This window comes from Aquila chrysaetos, chromosome 25 (assembly GCF_900496995.4).
Source record: "Aquila chrysaetos chrysaetos chromosome 25, bAquChr1.4, whole genome shotgun sequence".
In the NCBI taxonomy this organism is placed as follows: domain Eukaryota; kingdom Metazoa; phylum Chordata; class Aves; order Accipitriformes; family Accipitridae; genus Aquila; species Aquila chrysaetos.
The window spans coordinates 16,719,051-16,743,067 of record NC_044028.1 but is presented as its reverse complement, the minus strand read 5'-3'; the positions used below and the strand labels follow the sequence as shown (position 1 = coordinate 16,743,067).

At 55.2% G+C, this 24,017-nt stretch overlaps 2 protein-coding genes across 4 annotated transcripts; both read right to left on the bottom strand.

The window, feature by feature from the left end:
• Positions 1–1,216: 1,216 nt before the first annotated feature.
• On the bottom strand, positions 1,217–4,615 carry MRPL28 (mitochondrial ribosomal protein L28). 2 transcript variants are annotated; one of them, XM_041120242.1, is made up of 6 exons: positions 4,228–4,615; positions 3,822–3,974; positions 3,319–3,453; positions 2,559–2,645; positions 1,542–1,634; positions 1,217–1,474 (listed from the first exon to the last, which is right to left on the bottom strand). In XM_041120242.1, exons 1-5 carry the CDS (start codon positions 4,513–4,515, stop codon positions 1,557–1,559), a joined length of 741 nt encoding a protein of 246 aa, XP_040976176.1. In that variant the 5' UTR covers positions 4,516–4,615; the 3' UTR covers positions 1,217–1,474; positions 1,542–1,556. The 2 variants fall into 2 exon arrangements, with proteins under 2 accessions (XP_040976176.1, XP_029857838.1); XM_030001978.2 differs by having other exon boundaries at positions 1,217–1,634; positions 4,228–4,611.
• A 409-nt stretch (positions 4,616–5,024) lies between these two features.
• PGAP6 (post-glycosylphosphatidylinositol attachment to proteins 6) lies at positions 5,025–22,722 on the bottom strand. Of its 2 annotated transcripts, none has more exons than XM_030001977.2 (13): positions 22,595–22,722; positions 18,265–18,442; positions 15,898–16,105; positions 15,678–15,811; positions 15,015–15,280; positions 13,487–13,815; positions 12,603–12,696; positions 11,926–12,049; positions 11,103–11,239; positions 8,798–8,976; positions 8,164–8,310; positions 7,639–7,755; positions 5,025–7,124 (listed from the first exon to the last, which is right to left on the bottom strand). In XM_030001977.2, exons 1-13 carry the CDS (start codon positions 22,689–22,691, stop codon positions 6,828–6,830), a joined length of 2,307 nt encoding a protein of 768 aa, XP_029857837.1. In that variant the 5' UTR covers positions 22,692–22,722; the 3' UTR covers positions 5,025–6,827. The 2 variants fall into 2 exon arrangements, with proteins under 2 accessions (XP_029857837.1, XP_040976175.1); XM_041120241.1 differs by lacking the exon at positions 22,595–22,722 and adding an exon at positions 21,058–21,890 and having other exon boundaries at positions 18,261–18,442.
• Positions 22,723–24,017: the final 1,295 nt, after the last annotated feature.

Here is a 24,017-nt window from a genome sequence, read left to right as displayed (position 1 = left end):
GTTGCAGAAGAGAGAGAAGATAAGCAAATGTCATTGTGACGGCCTAGCTACAAAAATCATTAATTAGGCAAATGCGACCTTCTGTGCCAGTTTGCTCTTGAGAACCTGGACTCCCAGAGCCGAGACATACATGCAGGCTGGAAACACCCCAGCTTTTGCCACCCAGCCCATCCCCTGCAGCGCTGCACCTCCTGTGCCCGTGTAGACAGCACAGCCCCAGCCTGGCAGCCCCTGACCAAGCAGCCCTACCAGTCAGGGGCTGCACAGCTGTGCCACACACACCTGGGGGCTCAAATACCCCTTGCGAGGGCTCAAATCCATTCCCTGGCCCAAAAGGCAGCAGAGAAGTCTGGTCTTCATGAAACACCACCATTTAGATCACATTCACGTCAACCACCTCCCTCATCCCCAGCCACCTAGCACAGCCCTGCAGACGCTCTGTGCCTACTCAGTGACCACCTCCGCAGCACCTCTCCCCCAAATCTTTAAGGCAGACGTTAAGGCACTGGGAATTTCCGCTCCCCTGCAGCCCTACTCCATTCCAGTGCTGTCACACGCTGCTCTACAAGCCCGGTTTCTATCTCATCATGGGTCCTGTGGCTCAGAAACCAAGACCGTACACTTGCCCTTATGTGCTAGATAGAAAGGGCAAGCATGTGTCATCCCAAGACGTGGTTAAGGTGAAGTCTCTTCTGAGGGCAAGTGACAATCCAGAGATAAGGCTCACACGAGGTCCATCTTGCAAGCTCTGTGCTTGTCCCTCACCTCAGAGCTAAAGGGAAAGGGAGGAGAGGCTGTTTTTTCTCCAGCCAGAAACCCACTGCACAACCATGAAGCTTACAGACGGCACCAGTGATACACAGTGCCTTTCACTAGCACGTAATTATGGTAAGTGCTTTTTAGTCCCTTGTTGCCAGACAGGAGCAAAGGTTTGAACACCCACTTCAGCTACCTTTTTTACAAAATAAGAGATTTAAAAGTCACCAACTTAAAACAGAAACAGCACTGGAATCCCAGGGGTTAGAGTGAGCTGCACGGCCAGCGACTGTGGCCGGGGAGCTCAGCCCCACCTGCTGGCAGGCACTGCTTGGCGCAGGGGTTTGGGGTCATGCTTTTGGGGCACAATCGTCTCTGCTGCAGAAGGCTGGGGATCGATCTAAGTTACACCACCACTGTGTCTGGCAGTCCCCACTGTAATACACTAATGAGCAATCAGTATCAGAGAAAAGTTTACTGATATTCCTAAAATGCATATTTCATTTTGTATTGTGATCAAGCTCTCAACAGCAGCCAACTACTTGTACAGGCAGAAGAATCACGTTAAGTCAGTCTTACAAGAACACTTTCAGAGGCCACAGGACAGAAATTCTTTCCTCAGCCCACAGAAATGGTTCCTCACTGAATTTAGGCTGTCATTAGACTTCAACAACTGCAACATGTTCCTGGGCACGCTCTTCATGTGGCCTCTTCCACACAAGCGTGGTTCAGACAGAAGACTCACTGAACCCCATAGCTTGATCTGCAGCAGGGGTTTTGCTCCAAAGGTTTCTCTCCTCCTACTGCTTCTGCAGTGCCTGTTCTTTCAGTTGGTTGACGAGCTCTTCAGCATACACCTTAAAGAGTGGGACAGGGTCCTGAAACAAAGCAGGAGATAAACCACTTAAAAGGAGTGAACCTGAGCAACAGCGAGGGGTGAAGTCTAATGGAGAGCCCAGGGAGCCAGTGCTGCGCAAGTGCTAACAGTTAAAACCAGAGGAAGATGCGACTGGGTTTCTTTCAGTGGCTGAACAAGGCAACCTACTATGCTGTTCCTCGAGACACAGCTGCTGCTCAGCTCTGTAACCTTGCCTCAAAGATGACAGGCACCTATGTGGGACGTTCATCAGCTTTCCCAGTTCTGCCTGCATCAGCAGCTCTCAGGAATCCCTTTCCTTCTAAAAGTGCTTCCCTCCCTCCTCACATTGCCCTCAATCAGAGCAGTACTGAAGCACGTTGAGTGAACATACCCCTTGAAGAAGCTGGAGCCCCACAGGTTTCAGGGCACAGCACTGCCTCATGCAGTCAGTGCTCCTGACCTCCTGTTCCTGCTGCAGCCACAACAGGGACCAACAGGTCTGGGGGAAACGTTGCCAAGAGACCCCAGGAAGCCCTTTTGCCCCAGCAGCTCTCTGGTGCGCCCTCCTCTGCGTATTGCTTCTAACAAGTGAGCTGCAGCAACACAGGGTCACAAACTGGGCCCTGAGCTTGTATCCACGTGTCCCAAAGCACAAGAAGTATGGCAGATGGCAACCAAAGACAAAGATGTTCGCGGAACAGGGCATGAGTTATGAGCCATCCCCCTAAGGATCTCTCCCCTGATCAGGGGATCTGGTTTACGATGCACTTTAACCCAGCCCCAGGTTTTGGGCACCCAAATTTAACCAGGTTCACGTGGCTGCTCAGAAGTTTCAGAGCACCACTTCCATTGCTCAGGAGTGCTCAGGCTGCTCAGATCAGCTGGACGTGCAGCCTGATGCAGCTATGACACCTCAGTGCTAAGCATTGCCTCATGAACTCACCTTTTTTTCTAGGAGCCTCTGTTTTTCTATTGCTTCTTCTAAACTCAAGCCAACCCATTCAGCTTCCTCTTCTGGGATCACAAATTCCTGTGATAAAAGAAGGAGCAGGTGGTACAGTCTTTCAAGGTGACTAAGATGCAGATCCTCTCTATGCCCAACTCACACAACCATGCAATCCAGTAGGAACACTGCTATGGACAAATCTTAAAACACTACTCCCTCATTTCTGGCAACCAAAGTCCACTTCCCTTCTCCCCTTTTCTCTTAGCAAGGGTCCTGCCTTCTCTGATCAGTCATGTCCACTGCTGTGCTTCTCCTTTGCATAGGTCTGCAGCTGTTTCTCAGCACAACTCCGGATGCTGGTGGTGTTTCTATGCTGACAACCATCACCAGCTGCACAAAACTAAGCTGCACACAGGCAGTCTGGGCTCCTTGCTACAGCGTCAGTACAAATTCTCACTGCTGTTGGCAGTGCCAGCTCCTACCAGTACTTATTGCAGACCCTCACGGACCTCAATCACAGCAAAAATACAGGCTTTCGTCTTCCTAAACCACCAGTACAGAAATTAGCAGCCCACAGAGAAACAAGAAAAACCTGACAAATGACGTCTAGATCTTTGTTGCCCATACCCTTAACCCTAAACGCAGAAGCATTAATGCTGGTTTGTGCTGTGACAGGGTAATTATGGCATTATCAGTCTGGACGACCAGCAAACAACACAGCAGACACCAGGGCAGGAACTGCAGGTCAGGCACCCACCTGGTACTTATTATAGATCGCCTCTCTTCTGGCTGGATCATTGGGATGCAGTTTAGGATCCCGCCGTGCCAGTCGCAGCAACATCGTTCGCTTCAAATCCATCCCGAGCTTCGAGCACATATCGGCTTTTGGAGTCTGGAGAAATAAAGTCTGATGTTAAATTGCACCAAGAGGCCATCTGCTAGAGAACACGCAAGTCTATCACCATGTAGACAACACTGGCAGTTTATCCACAAGCTATAGAGCCTCTCAGGACACATGTCACGAAAGGGGAAAGATCCTTTGGATTTGTTCTGGAGCTAATTTGATCACCGTTCTGATCTTTAATACCAAGGGCTCCAATCAAGGGGGTATGAAAGGCTGGAGGGTTTAGACCTGCACTAATACATTAACAGCAGCGGTTAGCTGCAAGCCCCTGAGCAAGGGCAGCGTGGGCGCAGACCTGCCTCGCTGAGGCTGCCGTGCAGCGAGTCCCGCCAGCCCTGCCGGGCGCAGGGCCTCACCTTGAGGATGTAGAAGTCGAAGCCGTAGGCCTCGTCGATGAGGTCCAGTGTCCGCATGGTGACGGTGATGGTCATTGTGGCGTCGAGGATCTCGCTGTAAAACTGCCGGTCGAAGAGCTGCGGCTTCCACGTCTTGGGCAGCCTGGTGGAGAGCTGGGCAGAGAACGGCGGTCAGGGCCGGGGACGCTGCCCTCCCCGGGGGGTGCTGCTGCCGCTGCCCGCCCCAGCGGGCTGAGGCTGCGCCAGGGGCCGGGTGGGCCGCCCAAGACGCAGCCCCGTGCCGCAGCGGGAAGGCGGAGGCCGCTGCCAGCAGGCCCTGGTCACCCGTCCCCGTCCCCCCCCCCGCCGCAGGGCACCGCCGGCCCGGTAACACCGGCCTAGGGTAAGGAACGGCCGGAGAGCTCACCTTGTCGTTTCGCGCATACCGGAAGCCACTGATCCAGCCCTCGCCGCCCCAGAGCCCCTCGTCGGCAGCGGGCGGCAGGTACACCGGCACCGGCACGTCCTGCACGCGCTCCCGCTCCCCGGTGCGCGGGTTCCGTCGGTAGCGCACGCCCAGCGGCCGCCAGTGCACGGGCGTGGGCGGCGTATCGTCCTGCAACGCCGCCAGGTAGTGCTCCGGCAGCCGCGCACAGATCCCCTCCCGCAGCCGCAGGGCGGGCCAGAGCCGCGGCGCGTACCGGTGCAGCGGCATCGCCCGTCGCCGCCGCCGCCCGCTTCCGCTCCCAGCGCCCAAGGCGGCCGGAAGCGGGGCGGGAGCCGCCTCTCATTGGCTGACGCGGACTGCCCCCACGGGAGACGACGGCGGCCGGCAGGGGCCGCGCCGCGCCCGCGTTTCGCCCGCGGCCGGCGCCCGCCCGGCAGTTGCTGCTCCGGCCCTGAGCCCACCGGGATCGACTCCAGCCGATATTTGCCCTCAAATACCATTACCTTTATTAAATTATAAAATTGTAAGCTTTAAAATTTACCGTATAAAATAATCACAGGTATTAACAGCAAAGGAAAAGAAAAAAAAAAAAACAAAAACCAACCACCTTTTTTTCCCCAACACAAGGATTCGCTCAGATTTTACCCAAAATAATTAGCAACCCTGCCCCAGCACTTAACACAACCTCGTGCCAGGGCCAACAGTCGCGGCGGGGGGGTAGGGGTGGACACACAAAAGCAGAATTTCAACGATCAAACACAAAATAAACAATCACCTTAGCAGGATCTCTCACCCCAAAGCTTCCGCTTCGAGGCGTAGAAGCCCCGAAAGAAAAGGCCGGACGAGGAATTATTGCTTTCTCTGGTAACCGGCAGCACCCGGGCCGGACGGGCGGCCTGGCAGGGACGGCACGGCTGTGAAGGAGCGGCGGGTGCCTGCCTCAGCGCCGGGGCTGCAACGCCGCTGTGCAAACTGAGATGGGGAGGGGGGGGGAAAAAAAGTGCCTAAAAGCGATAAAAGTTGGAGGAAACCCTGAGGGCCCCACGTTCCCCCCCGCTCCCGCCGTGCTGTCGTGGATGGCAGCAGCAAAAGGAAAGGCGGGGGACGTGGGGACGACACCGCTGGGTGCAGGCGAGTGCCCTTCGCTCGTCCTGCGTCCGCTTAAAAAGTCAGAGTTTGCAGAGGAAGGGGAGGCAGAGGGATAAAGTGCAGAGCTGAGCAGAAGGCTGGGCGCTCTCCAAAGCAAAGAAATAACCCCGAGGCAAATCCTTCATTAATAGCTCTTTCCTCCTCAAAGCCACGTGAGGAGCGGCTCCCAGCAGCACACACCAGACCGACCACAGCTGGAATAAACCAGCAAGGAACGATGTATTTGAGCCCTTATCTATAGAATAAGGATGGGCAAAAACAACTTTCCCGGTTGCCAAGTTTCTGCCCTTGCTTTCTGATGCCTGCACGCCCTATAGTAAGGCTAAGGTGAGACAGATGCTGCAAAGGAGACCGTAGCCACCCGGGGAGCCCATGGCGATGCTCCTGGCTGGGGTGGGACGCTGCCAGTAGCCTCAGATCGGCCGTGACTCCGCAGCAAATCCAGCCTCCGAGGCACAGCAGGCTGGAGGAGCAGGGGGTGCACAGCTCAGACACCATCCCGGACCACCTACGCTGCCCCAGGCAGAGCTGCGCACACGCCAAACCCACAGAGGGGAGGAAGACAGTGAGGAAGACAGTGAATACCTGAACATCAAGAGAGGAAGGGGACAGTGCAGCAGCCTGGCTCCTTCTAGATGAGCTAAGAGGGCTAAAGTTAAACTTGGACTAAACCCTGCACTGCTGCAGGTTTCACAGCTCTGGGCGAGATGCTGTTGATGCCTCTTGCATGTCCCTGCATGGGGTTTTTTCACATTCCTGCCAAGTCTGATCCTGAATCCAGGGACCAAGTCCTGGCCTTGTTCTTCCCTCCTCAGAATCAGGACTAGGTAAGAGCAGCACCGCCTGTTTCATGGGGAGAGAGGCTCCAGACCCCTGTGGAGACGGTGGCCAAGGGCCCGGCACACACCGAGATCAGCTCCCTCCCTCCCCATCAGCACCAAGGGCACGCGGCAGCATTTGCCCCCCAGATCAGAAGAAACCCGTTCTTCTCTTGGGTTCAAATGCTGATTGCAGGATGGCAGGGGAAATCCCTGTCCTACAGTCCTCTGCTAGGACAGGGGGTGCAGAGAAGAACCCAGCAGCCAAAGCCCTGGGTCCAGCTCAGTGTGGGCTAAGCCCAAGCCTCATGGACGCAGCAGGAGGGGAAGAAGGGTTGGTGATTTCCCCCAGGGCCATGGGGAGGTGGGGGACAGGCTATTCCTTGATCTAGAACCACAAAGAGCCTGCCCCATCCCAGCAGAAAAGCAGAGGTGGCCTCAAACTTGCCTTCACAAGACAAGTCCACCATCTTCATCTTTAAACCCGGTCCATACTGCACCCTCCAGTGAACGAGCACGTAAGAGGATCGCTGATGTGTGGGAGAGCAGCAGCCCAGTCGAAAAGCAACCTCACCAGCCCTCCTCCACCTCTGCGACTGGGAGCCAAGCAGTTCAGGTCACAGCATAGAGCTCCTCACGGTCGTTCTGGCAGATCTGATAGCGACAAGTGAGCTTCTGTGACCAGGCCCAGGGCTTCTTATGCTTGTCCCGAGGAGGAAGCAGGAAAGCAACGCTGCAAGCCACCAGCACGTGCCAGGTGCTGTGGGTGTAGTAATAGTTCTCATTGGTTTCCATGAATGCATATACTGAGATGGCGATGAAAGCCAAGGTGATCCCTGGGAGGAGGTAGAAAACCCAGCGCTTCCACGAGGAGGGGTAGCAGTGTCTGCGCTTCACTCCGTGGTAAACCTGGAGGTGTCAGAGCACAGAAGGGTTACGCAGCCAAACAGAAGCTTAGGCAGGGGGAAAACAGGCAGTGCCGCCTGACCCAGGAGCCTCTGCCAACCTGACAGCAGAGGGTGTGCCTGCTGCCCCTGAGAAATTCAGCTTCCCCCCTTCTTGGGGCCATCTCTTGTGTGCAAAAGCCCCTATCCAGCTGAGCCACCAAAGCCCAGCACAGATGCTATAGCTTCTGCCCAGGGCACGAGCAACAGCCGACCGTTCTGGGACAACACTGCAGCCACGGGTGTGGGCTCAACTGGAGCTGCAGCGGCTGCACTGTGCTGAGACCTGTAACCAACAGATTTCTCAGCTACTGGAGGGGTGGAAGGTGAATCCCTTGCCCTGCTCCCTCTCCCCCTGGGTGTTTCAAGGAGATCAAGCCATGCCTGTGGATGGGCTGGAGCCTGGTGTCTGCTCTGCCACCATCATTCTCCAGAGGGGAGCTAAGGGCAGCAGGTCCTGCCTGGCTGCCCTTACTTACCCACGCTGCAATCATGATGACGAGGGCAAAGAGGCAGGGACCCATCATGTTCCACACCCCTCTGCGGTCCAGCTGCAGGGACATGGCAATTAACAGGGTCCCCAAGACGAAAAGGACCTGGGAATGAGACATCACCACTATCGTCAGCAGCTCATCTGCTGCTAGAGCACAGCCAGCCATGCCAGAGGCAGGAAGGACCTCACCTCCCGGCCACCCAGCCCTGCATGCGTGCAGGACTCAGGAGCTGCACCTTCAAGGAGGAGAAACCAGAGGACCCACAAACCTTTCCCACAAATCTCAGTCCCTTCAGGCCCAGTCCCTACAATTACACAGGTTCATGATACAAACTCCTGGGACAAAACAAGCCACTGGTTTAAAAATCAGGGTGGCACTGGGTGACAAACAGGCTTTGTCACCAGGCTGGGCTGTGTCATTAAAATACAGCCGTGAGAGGGCTCAGCATGGCTACCTGCGGCTCAGCTGGCTCAGGTCTGGCCCTGCTGCGCAGGGTTACCCGACACTCACGTATTTCAGGATCTTCTTCACCCTGGACATGCACAGGATCGTCACCCAGATGGACACCACGGAGCCCAAAAAGTCACAGTACTGTAGTGTATCGTAGTCCATGATGCACATCACTGCGACGCCTGGCTGGTCACACGCGTGGTAGAACTAGAGGCGGGGACAAAAGCAAAGGCTAGCATGAATCCAGCAGCAGCACACCGCTTTCTGGGAGGGAGAGGCAGGAGAAGGCTCAGCCCATGGCAGCCGGGACCCCTCCTGGCAGTGCCTCCAGGAAGCTCCACCAAACCACCACGGCATTACAGAAAGCAGATGAGAGCAGCCATCAATCTGCAGCAGCCGAGAGCTCCTAGGACAGCACCCTTCTAGTGTGCATTGCTCCAACCCCATTCAAGCTCCCTGGGGTCCCACCCCCAAACACGAGCACCCGCAGTGTGGGTGGAAGAGCCGAGTGAAAATAACATTCCTGCCAAGGTCTGAAGGGGCAGGATGTGTCCGTGGAGGTGCTTGTCCAATGATCCTAGAAGCTCCTGGTGGAGCTCCAGGATGGACTGCTCCACCAAGGACTTCAGTCCGATGCAGCATCCCTGATGCTCAGGGGGAGCTGGCAGGGGACCCGACAAAACGCAAACCCTACCGTGGAGAAGAACATGGTGTAGGTGTAGACGGAGGCCTCCACCAGGTAGTAGCGATAAACAGCAACCGCTATTGCCGGCAGGAACATGAGGTTGCTCAGGGTGAGCAGGAGGGTGGCCAGGTTCTGTGCACCGACAGACTGGGCCTTGGTATCGTCCGTGCAGCTCCACCCGCCCCAACCTGCAGAGCAGAGAGGCTTGTGCGGATCTCACATGTTCTACCTTGTCCTCCCACAGCACCCAGCAGGAGCCTGGGACACTTCAGAAGAAGCAATCACACCCCCAGACTATCCATGAGCCTCCTCTCCCTTGCTCCATCAGCTGCTCGCACTCCTGTTCTCAGGATAGTCTCGTTACTCATCACATGCTCTGCTGTGGAAAGTCTTGAGGAACCCCAGCAGGGCCCCATGTCTGCTCTGACGGCATTCCCCAGGTTCTTTCCGTGTAGCAGAGGCCATCCTACGTACAGTATGGGTCTGTCCAAGCTGGTACTTTTCATCCCTACAGTAACTCAACACACATGCTATTTGCTGGTGGTACATCAAGCATTCAAGGCTCAGGTGCACCCAGCTTACACCGTCATGTGAAGCAAGATCCCTACGGATCCCAGGAACCAGGGTGGAGAATGACCCACAGCACTGAGGAAGCCATTGGGCTCCTGTCCTACCACCTGTCACAGCAGGGCAGACTGCAAAGCCAGGTCAGGTTGCTCTGGGCCTTACCCAACTGACTTTTGAAGATCTCCAAGGATGGAGACCTGGATACTGTGCAAAGACGAACAACTCTGATGGGGGAAAATTTGTTGTCTTCGACTTAGCTGGAAGTTTCCTTGCTGCAACCTGTGTCTGTGGTCTCTTGCCCTTTCCCTGTGCTCCCCCAGAAGAGCCCAGCTCCAGGGTCCCTGTAACCCCTGTGGGCAGTGCAAGGTGTGATTTGATCTCCCTTCAACTCCTCCAGGGTGGCCAAACCCGCTGCCTCACCCCAGGGTGACATCCAGGTCTGCACAGGACAGTGGGAGTGAAAATTTCCTAGAGGACAGTGCATGCTCCAGGCTTGACAACAGGGGACAATTCTCAGCCTGCTGCCTGGATACCAAGGACAGAGCTGAGACAGTCTTCTATAAACACAAACCTGTTGGTTTTTTTTCTTTGGTTTTTTTTGTTTATTTTTTTAATTTAAATTATTTTAATTCAAGATTAGGATGCTCATGCCCTCTTTTTGGGGAAAGGAGGTCAGTCACAGGGCAGCCGGTGTATGTGCAGACACTCCACGGTCAACAGGCAGAGTTAAAAGTAGCATCCATCCCACTACAGTGCCACTGGAAACCAAGCCAGCAGCTCTGCCCCTTCTGCCGGCACCCTGCCAGGCAGGGCCCAGGGAGGCTGCTCTCTCCAGTTTATTTCTGGGTCACGAATATGCAGATAGGGCATTTTCCTCCTAGTGATTCAGCAGAAGCTGTCCTCAGCCTGATTCCCCAGTTCCCTTGGGTGCTCTGTGCTTCCCAGAACCTGGCACCCCTCGGGGAAATTAGGATGCTGTTCTCCATCTTGCTCCTCGCCCATCATCAGCGCTGCAGCAGACAGCAGGGACATCCTGGCTCAGGCCCAAAGCAGCAGTGAACCACATTTTGCCTTGCCCTTCTGCTGAGAACAGGTACACACACACACACCCAAGCACAGCAGAGCTATCATCTTCCCTACACCGCTGACTCCCGCCCAGTCTTCTCATCCCATTAAGATAATTAGCAGCTGACACAGATGTTCCTCCTTCAGGGGCACCTCTGAGTCTAAGGGCTGGCCTGCATGCTGGCTCCTGGCAGGAGACAGAGCACCACGGCAAAGCACAAGCAGGGACTGCAGCCTGGCTTCATCGTGTCCTATACCAGGACCCTACAGAACAAACGGCCCTGGAAGGCACAGGCTCCGACGCAGGCATTTTCAGGCAGCCCTGCCGACACCCTGATCTCTCTGGGGATGCTCAGAAGCACCTCTCTAAGTCCTGGGGTGGGGACGGGGGGACTCCAAGCTGGAAGCAAAACTACCATTCAGCAGAAAGCTGTCCTCAGCCTGATTCCCCATTTCCCCTGGGTTGCTCTGTGCTTCCCAGAACCTGGCACCCCTTGGGGAAGTCAGGGAGCTCCCAAAGAGGCCACCACGGGTGCTGAGGGCTCTTTAGGTAGGTGCTACGACCCCAGGCTGCTCCTGGCAGCTGCAGCAGACCCCAGGCTCCCTTACACAAATACCACCGCTGAAAAATGTGGCCACCCCTTGGGGAGGACAGCAAAGCTTCCTAGGAAAATGCACTCACCAGCCTTGCAGCTGCAGCCAGCATAGAGGTAGCCATGTCTTCTCAGGAGGCTGCATTGTCCATATGGCCCACAGTCATTGAAGCAGGGGGTGAGGTATGCGAAGACGGTCACTTTGGCTTCTGCGGCGTTACATTCACTGTAAGTAGAGCAGGTCGCGTTGGTAGCCCAGTCCTTCGGGGCAGCCTTGTGCCCAGGGAGCAATCTGCTCCAGAGGATCAGGCCATGCTCGTGCATGCAAGCTCCCCGCTGTTTTGGGATCTGCTCCACCCCTCCCAAGAGCTAGAAGCAGAGCGGGCTCCCTCTCCACTCAGACTGCCAAACCAACGTGCAGGCGGGTGTCAGCTCTCCCCAGACCCTGGTACCCAGGACCAGCATCGCCAGCACTGTTTTACAGCGTGCGCTCGGCCCCTTATGCAAGGAACCACCAGGAAGGCAAACCGCAGGAGTATGGGCACAGCTGCCTGCATCTCAGGGACCCCCAAAGGAATAACAGCAGCATTTTCATTTACCAATTTATCACCACAAAATCCATCTGGGGAAGAGGAAGCTCAGCCAGGCAGGCTCTGCCACCCACAGTCTGCATGAGACATGCCAGCTTGGCACCAGACAAGCTGCTTGGGTGCTCACAAGAGAGCAAGTCGTCACTGCCACCCACCTCCTTCCCCCTCCGCAGCTGTCGCTTCGCCCCTACCATGTGAGATGAGCCCATGGCACGGTGGTGAGGACAGGGGTTCGGTTTTGCTCACGCTAGCCAAGGGCAGCAGGATGCAGAGGCAGAGTGCTCTGAAGCAGCCCCAAGGCAGGATGACACACCAGACTCACCCCTGGCCCTTTGGGCAGATGAGCTGCAGGGAGAGGAACCAGTCATCCGTCTGCGGGTACAGGACAATCAGCATCGCTTCTGCAGAGGATGTGCTCATGCTCAGAGGATAGCCCTGGAAAAAAGCTGAAAGAAAAGAGGGTGCTGTGATGGGCCAAGACTAGGGGAGAAGGGTCTGCGGCAATCCCAGGCTGAGACCAGTTACATGGGAATCAGATGCTCCTGTGGCTCCTTGCTCCTGTCCTCAGGAGGCTCCAGGGAGCCATCCGGAGAGGACTCTTGCTCCTCAGACCCTTGTTGTTTCTTTTATCTCAGCTCTTAGCACTTGTCTGGACAGCACAAGGCACCTGGAACGGCCTGTTTGCTTGGCTAATCCTCCAATGCAGAGAGCTCAGCTTCTCTGCACACCAGCAAGGCCTTGACCATCCCCAAACCTCCTGCCAACGAGGCTGGAAGAGCACCAGCTGGTAACCAGGCCTTCCTTTGGTGCAGAGTAGCATCTGCACCCCAGCACCCCAGAGCATATGCCAGCACAAAGATCTCAGGAGGGCTTGTGCCAAAATCAGCTTCCCTGGGACACCCCACAAAGCCCTGAGTCAGTTTACAGCTCATGAGGTCTAAAAGCAAAGCCCTGAGATGGCGTAGCTGAGCTGGCAGCGGGTGCCAGTGTCTCTCATACCTGTGCTGCAGTTCTGCGTGGCATTGAGGGACAGCACCGGCGAAGCTGCGCTCACACACGCTACCACGGTGGCATTGGCCAGGCTCACGGACGTCTGTGCAAACAGAGCAGTGTCCCACATCAGACCACCCTGATGCCGCCCCCCCCCTGCACAATTCATCTCCCAAGCTGCCCACGGTATACAGGAGCAGCAGGTGACAATAAATCCTGCAGATCAAGATCACCCATCAATTCACCAGCTCTTTCTGGGCAAACCCATGTTTACCTCGCTCTGCACTGCACCGCACTGCATGCTGGCTGAAAGGCAAGAGAGCCTCCCGGGGGGACTGTGAGGGGGGAACTGCCACCCAGCTGGGACACTCACACGAGCCCATCGCTTCAGTGTGAGCACAGAGTGGCAGAAGTCAGAGGCAGCAGGACATCAGGACTGAGCCCTGCTCCAACCCTTGGGAAGGCAATAACCAGCCCCTGTGACAAGATTCATCGTCAGAATTTCAGGAGGCCGATTTCGGGGTATCACTGAAGGAGTCTGGGAGTCAGCAACTCGGGCAGGAACATCCCTGGGTTTCCCTGCTCAGTCTCATCTCCTGGTGGCAAGGCACCAGGCTCCCACCTGGAGGAGATGGCATTGCAGCTGCTTTCCATTCCATCTCCTCTGCATCACTGCCACCACATGCCAGCAAGCTGTGGCATTTGAATTGGAGTTGGCAGGTGGGACACACTGGAATTGGCTAGAACAGGCTCAGAGTGTTTTGTAATGACAAAAAAGAAAGGGAAATAGTCCCACCAGTACCTACAACCCCTGGAGTTTGCTGACAAACCAGCCCAGGAGCAGGTGCAAAACCCTGCAAAGAGAAGACGATCCCATCAGTCAGCCTCCGCACCTTGTTAAGCAGGAGATTGACCACGAGGGAACCCCCGCTGTCCATGCCAGTGTTTAGGTTGAGGAGGAGGAGGGTTGGGGAGATGGAGTGCACAGGCACACTGGGACCATTCAAGAGCCTGTAGCGCACAGACACCACATCCAGGTCCTCACGAACGACAGGCTGGTACTGCAGACAGAAGCCCCTCTGGTCAGACACATTGCGTGAAGCCTCTCCTGTAGGCAGAGCGGAGCTCCCTGCTGCTCCTGTGCTACCTGGTCTGGGACCAGCTTGGCTCTGGTTTAGGCTGCTGAAGTTAAGGAATGAACTGGTACTGCCCGGTCTGCAAGCTGTAAAGCAAAAAAGAAGAGGAGTCAGCACAGCCAGGACTAATACCTCACCCAGGCAGGGCCTCGGCAGCTCCAGACCTTCAAGTGATAGCACAAACTGGGGGTATTTCAGCTGGTTCAGGCACTGCAGTATTGGCTACAGCCCCTGAAAGGCACCACGAACTCTAGCATCAGCATCCGCAAGTTGGAACACTGATGAAAGCCATACAGTGGTACAGTGGATGGAAGAAACCAGGAGCTGCAGGGAAGTGGAGTGGGAACAGAAGAAGTGATGACACACAGCGTCATAACACATCAATGTACCCAGGGAGTATTCACTGGCCAGTGGCAGAGCACAGCGCTTAGCTGTCCCATAACCACACGCTGCATAAAAGTCTCTACCAGTTTCCCAGACGTGAGCAGACAAGGCTGAGCAGAAGAGAGAAGCTAACCCAATACAGCTCCAGGCACGAGTCATCACGTCACGGCAGCTGGAGCTGAATGTCACACTTGGAGTCCCACTGCTGGAGCCTGTCCATTGCTCCCAGAGACTCTAGTGCTCCCCTCTAACACCTCAGCTACCAGTGCCAGGCCCTCAAGCACATGGAATTAGGCTCTGCTTTGAGGAAGAGATGGCAGAACCCCCACTAGAAGAAAACTAAAAAATTTACCTAGTTGGTAAGCTTCCAAGACTCCAAGAGTCAAAAAGGGATCACAGTCACGTAATAAGAGGATGCAAAGATGTCCATCACAGCCACAAGGACCTTGTGACCTCCTGAGTCACAAGGTGTCACCTGAATGGTGACATCCCCTCACTACAAGCCAAGACATTACCCCAAGTAAACCTCTGAGATGGTTTCCTGTCTGTAGCCTGCTTATGGTCAATCAATAGTCAACGTCTACTCTCCCCGTCAGATTTTAAGCCAGCCACTGCTTCCCAAACAGCCTCTGGAAAACATCATTGCTTCAGAGACCCTGAACTTTTCAGTCATTTCTAAAACAGGCAGCTCCAGGGAGTATCACCCCTTGGGTGAACACTGGAGCCTTCACTTCTGATCCCGAAGCAACAACTAGGTCTCAGCCCCCAAGGTTATGCCCAGGCAACCAGCACGCTGGGGAACACAGGCCACTACAGCCAGCCACCCAAAGGCCCAAGAGAGACACAGTAGGCAATGTTCTCTCTGGTCCTTCCCATAGGGCTAGAGGAAGTGGAAGCCCACCTGTGAAGGAAGCCAGCATCTCCACCGACACACTGGCATTGGCAGCACCGAGACTCTCCACCATGATCTGCAGCCACTTCTCCCAGGGGGGTGAATCCAGGGCCAGGCTGCAGTTTACGTTTCCCACGCAGGTGATGATCCTCTGGAAGGACTGGGGCAGCGTGATGGAGCCCAGCACTACCCGCACAGCGCACGCTTTTTGCTCACTTGTCACGCAGCTTCGCAGCTCAAACCGCATCCCTGCGGCATGCTTGGGAACGAAGACCCTGCAGGAAGAGGGGTCGGCAGTTTGCAGAGCATGTACTCTCAACACAAGCCAGCCAGGACCCACCACAGTCCCTGGGGCTTTGTGGCAAGAACTAGATTACCCTGGTTGGAGTTGTGAAAATCCTTCCAAAGGGAAACATCTCAAAGAACTAAAATTCCTACAGCTGAACCTCTAAGACCATCTGGGAAGAGTTGGATAAGGGCGCTCACGTGCTCCATATACAAACCCTACCACTGCTGCAGAGAGCTTGGCAAACAGGCTCGGAGACCCCCCAGCTCCAGCCCCACGTGGGAACAACAGTGGCTTCTCCTAAGCAGCATCCTTGGGAAATCCGCGCCCCCCCCCCCCCCCCCCCCCAACGGCCCCAGGTCTTTCCATCTGCTGTTCTCACTCACTTGACATGCAGTGGCTTAGCAGGCGAGACAACGGTTTGTGGCATAGCAACACCAGGCTCCAGAACAGGCATCTCAGTGAGTCTGAGCACAAACATATCTGCCTGGAACATATAGGGGCACGGAGTGGAGAAACCCTGCAGGAGGGGAGAGCACACTGGTCAGCTGTGGCGAGGCACACTGGGCAGAGTACGGTGGCGAAGACCCTCACCAGGACCCTCACCTTCACTTCAATCCTGCCAGCAGCCTCAGGGAGATGGGCAGCGATGAACCAGTCTCCAGCAGCAGGGGTGGTGATGTTCACAAAGGTGGTGTTTTGCACAGCGCTGCTCAGAGTGATGCTTATGTTATAGGAAGGACGGACGGTTGCATTTGCAGGAAAACGAGTGCCCAGTGGATTAATTACAGGAGGGGCTCCGAAGCGAAAGTGCCTGTGAGAGAAACCAGAATGCGAATAAATCAAGGGGTGTAAAGACACTGGCATGATAAACTGGGATGCAAACTCATCAGCAGACACCCAGGTTGGCCTGGGATCGGAGAGGGAGCAGTCTGGAAAAAAAAAAAAAACATTTTCGAGTGGACCACAAGAGCCATCAGTTTCATCTGGTGAGGACTGGCTGCTATTAGCTTATCTAGGATTTATTTAGAGATTGGTTTAACTTGGCTGCTTATTAAGATAAGGATTTACATGGTTCCATCAAGCCTGAAAGCAAATTTCCACACTTACTAAGGTTAAGCCCCAGATGCAAGACTACTCCTTTTTTATAACCATCAGCAAATTCCCCATATAGGCTAAATCATCAACGAAGAGCTTTCATTTTCTAGCAAAGATCTGCATCTTCCCTATTTCCTCTTTTAAGGAGGGCGGGCAGACAGACTAAAAAGATGCTTACAAAGGAAGGTCCATGTGACTGACTTCAGCACACCAGCACTTCTGCTTTCCAGATAAGCACTCCAACGTTTGAAGTAGCAGAAAAGCAGGCAGCTAAGCAACATGCGAGACATTTATTTGGGCAGCCAATTTGGCATTTAATTTGCTTGCTTTTGGACTGTGCTGCAACAGAACGTAACAGGTCCAGCAAGCAAACGTGACTGGGGGTATGTTATTAACCCATTTGAGCTTAGCTGGGCTGGTCTTCATTTCTTAGGGTATCATTTTGCTGTTGCCTTGTCCCTCACATCCCCAAACTACTTGAAACCTATCTGGTGTCCTGGTTTCGGCTGAGTTATTTCTTTCTAGTAGCTGGTATAGTGTTATGTTTTGGATTCAGTATGAGAAGAATGTTGATAACACACCGATATTTACAGTTGTCGCTAAGTCGTGTTTCTACTAAGTCAAGGATTTTTCAGCTGCTTATGCCCAGCCAGCAAGAAGGCTGGAGGGGCACAAGGAGTTGGGAGGGCACACAGCCAGGGCAGCTGACCCAAACTGGCCAAAGGGTTATTCCAGACCATGTGACATCATGCCCAGTATATAAACTGGGGGGCAGTTGGCTGGGGCGTGGATCGCTGCTCGGAAACTAACTGGGCATCGATCAGTGAGTGATGAGCAATTGCATTGTGCATCACTTGTTTTGTATATTCCAATCCTTTTATTACTATTGTCACTTTATTATTATTATGATGATGATGATGATTATTTTCTTCCTTTCTGTTCTATTAAACTGTTCTTATCTCAACCCATGAGTTTTACCTTTTTCCTTACGAATCTCTCCCCCATCCCACTGGGTGGGGGGGAAGCGAGCAAGCGGCTGCGTGCTGCTTAGTTGCTGGCTGGGGTTAAACCACGACATCTGGGAAGCAGGAAGCAGGAAGATCATCTGTGCCAGGCTGCTCTGGAGCAACTAAGAGCACCGGTCTGTTCCCAGGATTGACAAGGGAAGCACAAGCCAAGCAGCTTCAGTCACTCCCGAGACCTCCGTGGAGTGGGTGCCAGAGACCCACGTGTCTCCATGGGCACAACTTGCCCAGGAAACTTGGTACCCTCCCAAGATATGGCTCAAAGTCTTGCAAGGTTTTGACCTCAAATCCTCCAACAACTCCAGTGCTGCTTTAAGCAGCATTTCTTTCACTGGCATTGAGTTTGCAATCTTCTCATGCTCTTTTGTCTGCAGGACTCAGCATTCCTCTCCTATCTCTGCTCCACACACAGCCTCATCCCTCACAAAGTGTCCCCAGTCTCTCTAGTTCCTCTGCACTGGGGAATTTGTCTGTGTCCAATAGCTTTGGGTCCTCTCAAGCCCCTTGTAGTCCTGCCACATCCTTCTGTACCGTGTGCAGGATCCTGCCAGGCACAGAAAGGTCCAGGAACACCTTTGCTCACGAACAGCAACACCAGCCTCACTGTGAAGGGCTTTCCAGTGTTTCTAAGGTGTCTCTTAGACGCCACATTTGATAGCCCCAGATCCACCAGTAACACGAACGCAAAATTCTCCTACAGGTTTAAACACAGATTAAGAAACTATGGCTGCTGCAACTGGGGAACAGATGCCCAGCCTCCTATAACCAACCAGCCACAGCCATGAGCAACAAGGACAAGAGAAGGGCAGAAAGCCCACGTGGGCAAGCACTGGCACAGGGACATACATACACTGTGATCTCCATGTTGGTGCACTCAGGTCCTTTCCCCCGGGATGCTTGCAGGAGCCAGCGAAGCAGCACAGTGTCTTCTGGCACATGGAAGTGGAAGAGCTTAGCGTTCCCATACCAGCTGTAGAAGGACAGCTTCTGTGCGCTCTGAGAGAAGTACTCGGAGACATACAGGGAGTCTGAAAGGCAGAGAGCACAGCAGTTGCCGGCGTGGCTGCTGGGGGCAGGCTGCAGGGCTACACCCGCCACAGAAGCACACAGGAGTTCTAAGGTTGATGGAGAGGAGCCCTTTGAGTCCCTGATTTCTCATCGCAGTCCCACTAGATACGTGGTGATCCATGTTGTTCCTCCAGCCAGAACCGCCCGCACCCCTGCTACAAAACCGTCACCTGGAGCCAGAGGGCTCTAAAAGATGCCTTAACTATGCTCTGCGAGACGTGCTCTGCAGATGACAGATCATCGGAGACACTGAGGAGGCGGAAAAGATCAGGAGGAAAAGCTGATGGCACAAGAAAAGGTGATGGAGTAAGCAGCAGCAAACCCTGGGGCAAATGGTGCAGAGCAGATGGGTGCAGGTAGCGCAGGGGTGCTCTGGACTCCAGCAGCAGCTTATGGTGCCAAAAGGCAAGAGCTGTGCCCTTGTCTGACTCTGCTGAGCGCACGGGCTGACGCTATCGGTCTTACCCAGCTCAGGATACACATACTGTGCAACACACTGCCTTCCTGTGACATGCAGCAAGGTGAAAATCCACGTGCTGCAAACCTAACTCTGCCTTCAGAGGTACCTTCCTAGGTCTAAAGACTTTCCTACCTGGACGAAAGGCTGCTGGGATAGCGAGAACAGCCCTAGGGTAGGCTGAAAGGTCATGCAAGAGGACAACAGCTATTCAGTCAAAGTGCCATCAGGACTAGCTAGACCCTCCATCCATCCCTCTGCCCAGCTATGCCTACAGGTCACCCCCAACCTGCTGATAATTTCACCTGCAAAATTATATACGAGTGTTATTGTCAGCAAGAAACTAGCCAGACTGCAACTTGAGGATGGAAAAGAAACATCCCGCCAGGGTTGGGAAAGGGGGAAAACTGCACGGAGACAGCACAGCCAAGGCCATGCCGCCCACCCGAAAGCAAGGTTCATGAAACTCAGCAAGGGTGTAGAAGATGACGTCTTTACATCTCTGCTGAGTCCTCCCAGACGCTTCTTTCCTACTCTAGAATTCCCTGGAGTAGGGAGAAACTGTGGCAGCTTTCAGACGCAGATTCCTCATTTCTATTGGAGAATAAAGCAGCAAGCGCAGTTTAACTTTGCTTCCTCCAGCACTGCACAGGGTCTTGTCGGAAACACAGAGGACCCAACTGAGTTTAAGAAAGATGCCAAGGAAAGAGGAAAACAGTCCTCAGGCAGGACCAGAGCCTTGGGACATACTTCATGCCAAGAGGAACCTAATCCTAGCAGGAACTATGATTTATGCCCGAAAGCAGGATGCACGTCAGCCTGCACCCACGGCGCTGCAAAGAGACAGGAATGGTAATCATGGGTTTAATTCCCTGGCAAATTACCAAGCCAAAGCCTCCAGGCACTCTGCAAACCCAACAGGGAAAGGAGGAAACAGGAAAGCAAGAAATACCAGCCATGCAAGTCAACTGGAGGATTCGCTCTTGGAGAAAGAGCACGGCCACCTTGCCTCACTGCAGGGGCTGCCCTGGCCGCGTGCCCACAGGGTCCAGCCAAGGGAGCAGCACTTGCAGCGCTTCAATGCATGGGGCCAGGCAAGGTCACGGGGAAGGGTGAGCCTGGAGCAGGACAGCAAGAAGTCCACAGCCCGTGGGCAGAGCCGTCCCGCTGCGATGTCCATGCCGGGGTTACGCTGCTCTCTAGGCCAGCAAGGAGCAGAGACCACAAAAGGGGCTTTTCAAGCAAACGCTCCTTGGCTGCAATGCCAGTGCAGCGCGTGGGCTATTACAGACAAGAGCTGGCCGTGATCCCCTACAAGCCCAGTTACATTTCACGCACAGGAGCTACAGAAGGGAGCAGTCTTTAATCAGCAGCGTCTATATCCCCAGCTGCACTCTGCATGCACACGGCATGTTTGTTTCTGGAAGTCCATGGAGATGTTTGGGCACAGAACAAGGGTAGACAGGGACACAAAGTGTGATTAGAGCTGGGAGAACCCTGGTCCTGCTCAACGCAACAGGTCCCATCAGACAACCTGCATGGGGATAAGCCCTCCTGCCTTGATGCAAACTGCTCCAAGCCCACCAACTGTCAGGCTCTGCATGGCCAACAGCCACAGTCACCACCCGTCCAGCACGTTCTCACGAAGCTGAAGCATGATTTTTTTGGTTTTTGGGGAGGTGAGGGCAGGCAGGCTGCAAAATTAAAAACTCAAGCAATCGGCAGTGCTATTTATTAAGGACTGATCAATCAGGAGCGAGCTCAAGCGCAGTAACAGGTTGAGGACAGGCAGGCAGACCTGCCCACGCATTGCCTGCGACCAGGTTAGCAGCAGCTGTGGCCGTACTGACGAAACATCAGCGTGGCCAAAGTCCACTCACAAACAGCTTTTTGTGGTGACAGCCAGCCAAGCCCCTGTTCACAGGCTTCGCTGCGCTGGACACCCAAGACCTGCGCCCAGGGAGTGGGTAAGCTGACTCCCAGGGCACCCTCTGCCTGGGCTCACAAGGAAATACCATGGGCAGCTAAAACCAAATATCAGTAGAGAAAAGCCAGAAAGACAGGTCACTGCAGGCGAGGCGTGTGTTCCTGCAGCCCATTTGCATCAAGAGAGTGTACTTTAGTATTTGCTGTGCTCTGTATGCGTGTGTCTCTATTCAGTATGCTCTGCACCCACATGGCAACACCTGTAAAGTCCCACTTGGCTGTCCCACGATGTTAAACAACCCTTTAAACTGAGCAAGGAAGTTGTCAAATGGATGTTGTTTCCATCCTCTCCCATGTAGATTCCACATAAGCAGATTTCAAACAGCAAAAACCGAAAGTGTTTTTAAGACAAGAAACAGAACACGGTAGAATCACAGATGCAGAGGAGACACGTTATTTGAATTTCAGAATAAAGAGCCGCCTGCAATAGCTTGGATGTGTTTGTCCAAAGATGATCTCATGGTAGTTTTAGGAAATGATACCTTGACTGCTGGTGTCAGGGCTTCCCGTCAAAAGGATGAAGCCCTCATTTCAAAGCAGACGCTGTCTGAAGCTACAGAGACAGTGATCAGTCTGACTCAAGAAAAAAACATAGCTATGTGGCAGGCTGTTTGGCCATTGATAAGCTAACAGAAACCCTGTTCCTGTAGCCCAGGTCAAAAATCCATCTATAAACGTTCTAGAAGGAGCACCCCTCGCTCCTCTGGGCAGGCGCCGATCTTCACCAGCACTCAGATCTAACCCTACGGAGGCATTCCCCGAGCCGGCAGGACGGCGCCCAGACAAACCAACCACCACACCTCAAGCGCAGGGTAGCTCTCCAGGGCTGGGAACCCAGCTAACAGGATGCCAGAGGAGGGTGGGCCTGGGGAAAAAGGCTATCTTACCCATCGGCTCCCCGGAGCAGCCTCCACGCTTTGCAGACTATGAGGAAGTGATAACCACTGTCAACAGCGGACAGCCACCGCTGGCACAAGCTTACCTCCACGACGGGCTGAAGTAGGCAACCAACCTCACCTCCCCAAACCTTTCTTTCCACCGCCGCACCCGCCGGCTCACCCTCCGGAGGGGGAGGCACGGTCCCCGGGGACCCCAGACCCCCAGCACCACCACGAAGAGCAGCCCACCGCTCTGCCAAAACCCCTGCTCCCGCCCAGCTGCCTTCATGCGCTGGAAGTAAAAGTAACCTGAAAACAAAGCAAAACCAAGCAAAACAACCACAGCCACCGCAGATACAGCGGAAACCCCTCTGGGTCCGGGCCCGACCTCTCGCTGCTCTGCAGCGCCCGACACAAGCACTGCTCCCCGGAGACGGTTCATAGAGCCCCCGAGCATCCAAATCACTCGGGAAATCACGAAACCACCTCCAAACCACCCGCGGCAGGAGCTGCGGGACTCAGAGCAGCTCCCGGGGCTGCGCGGCAGACGAGTCCCCGCTCACTTTAACGTAACCGGCGCCTCTGCCCCACGGGATCCCACCGGCCCCCGGGGCGGGCAGCGAAGCCCCCCCCCCGGCAAAGGAGCCAGACGTACCCCTCTGTCCCAACCCTGACCCCCTCGGAGCATCCTCAACCCTCCTCACCGCCCCCCGAACATCCCCTCGGAGCATCCCCAAACCGCCTCCGAGCCCCCCCCCCCATCCCCATCCCCATCCCCGGCCGGGACTCACCGGGGCCGGTGCGGTTGCCGCGGCCGGCGGGGAGCGCCAGGAGCTGCAGCAGGAGGAGCAGCAGCAGCCGCAGCGGCGGGCCGGCTCCCCGCGCCATGGCCGCCCGGCGCTATCCCGGCATCGCCGCCCGCCGCCCGCCCCCCAGCGCCATCGCCGCCGCCGCCGCCGCCTCCGCCCGCTTCCGCCGGCCCGCCCCGCCCCGGCCCGCCCCCGGCGGAACCACCGCCCCCCCCCCGGGGGGGGGGGGGGGGGGAGCCGCTGGGACGGGCCCGGGGGAGTCCGGGACGGCCGCGGGGACAGCCGGTCTGGGGGCGGCCCTGGCCCCCCCCCCCGCCCCGGGATGAACCTGGGACCCGGGGCTGTCCGCGGAGCGGGGAGACTTGGGGTGCTCGGGGACAAGCCTGGGGCTTACGGGGTGCTCAGATCCCGGGGGAGCTCCAGCACCGACCTGGGGACACCCCCCCCCCCCCCATCCTGGGGAGCTCCCGGGATGGGTCTGGGGACGCCCGTGATCCTGGGCGAGTCCTGGAGTCCTGTCAGCGCCCCGAGGCCACAGATAACCCCCGGGAGCCCCATGACCCAGAGACCTGAGACGGTCCTGGGGTTCCCCCGGCACCCCGATACTCCAGGAGGTCCCTGAGAGCCCCAGGAGAGTGACGGGGGGGGGGGGGGGGCTCAAAACCCCAGGAGCACCCTGGACCCGTGGGCGAGCGCCCTGGGGGGAAGGGGGTTGGGGGTGCTGGAACCGGGCTGCTGCCGCGGTTCGCTTCCCGGTGCCGTGAAGGGAAAGTAAGATGGTGATTTAGGATCAGTTTAACCTGAAATCACAAACATTAACATGCCGCAGCTGTACCCAAACAGCCCACCGTACCCTAGCGCAGAGCGGAAATTCTTGGGGAGGCTCAGCCCTTCAGTCTGAAGGGTGGTTTTATGCTCATTCCTGCAAAGTCCGATTGCCTCCTCAGCTCTCGCGTACCTGCCGTGTTCATAGGACTCACGGGAGATGCGGCTTTCATAGGAATGGTCAACTCATTCTCTGATTTTCCGGCTGACTTCAGAAGAGTCAAGGATCTTCCCTCTTACACAACTTTTCTTTGGGATACCTTCTGATGGGTTTGTGTTCTCCAGGAGAATAATGGAGTCCGGACACAGTCGCAGAGTCCTTGCTCGGGCAAAAATCCCACCACTCGCTTACGGGTCAGCTTGGTTGAGGACTTCAGACCTGTTTCCAGTCAACCACAAACTCCTTGAAGATGGACCTTCTACTTCAGGAGCTCAAAATGTTTGCTTCTTGCTCTCACAGACCTGATATACTTGTGATAAGTTTATTAGGTATGGGAAGGAAATCCCCTAGGGAAGAGCCAGGCATTTTCTAGGGGCTCTGACATCACCGAAAGCCCAGTCAGAGCAGCTTATGCAATCA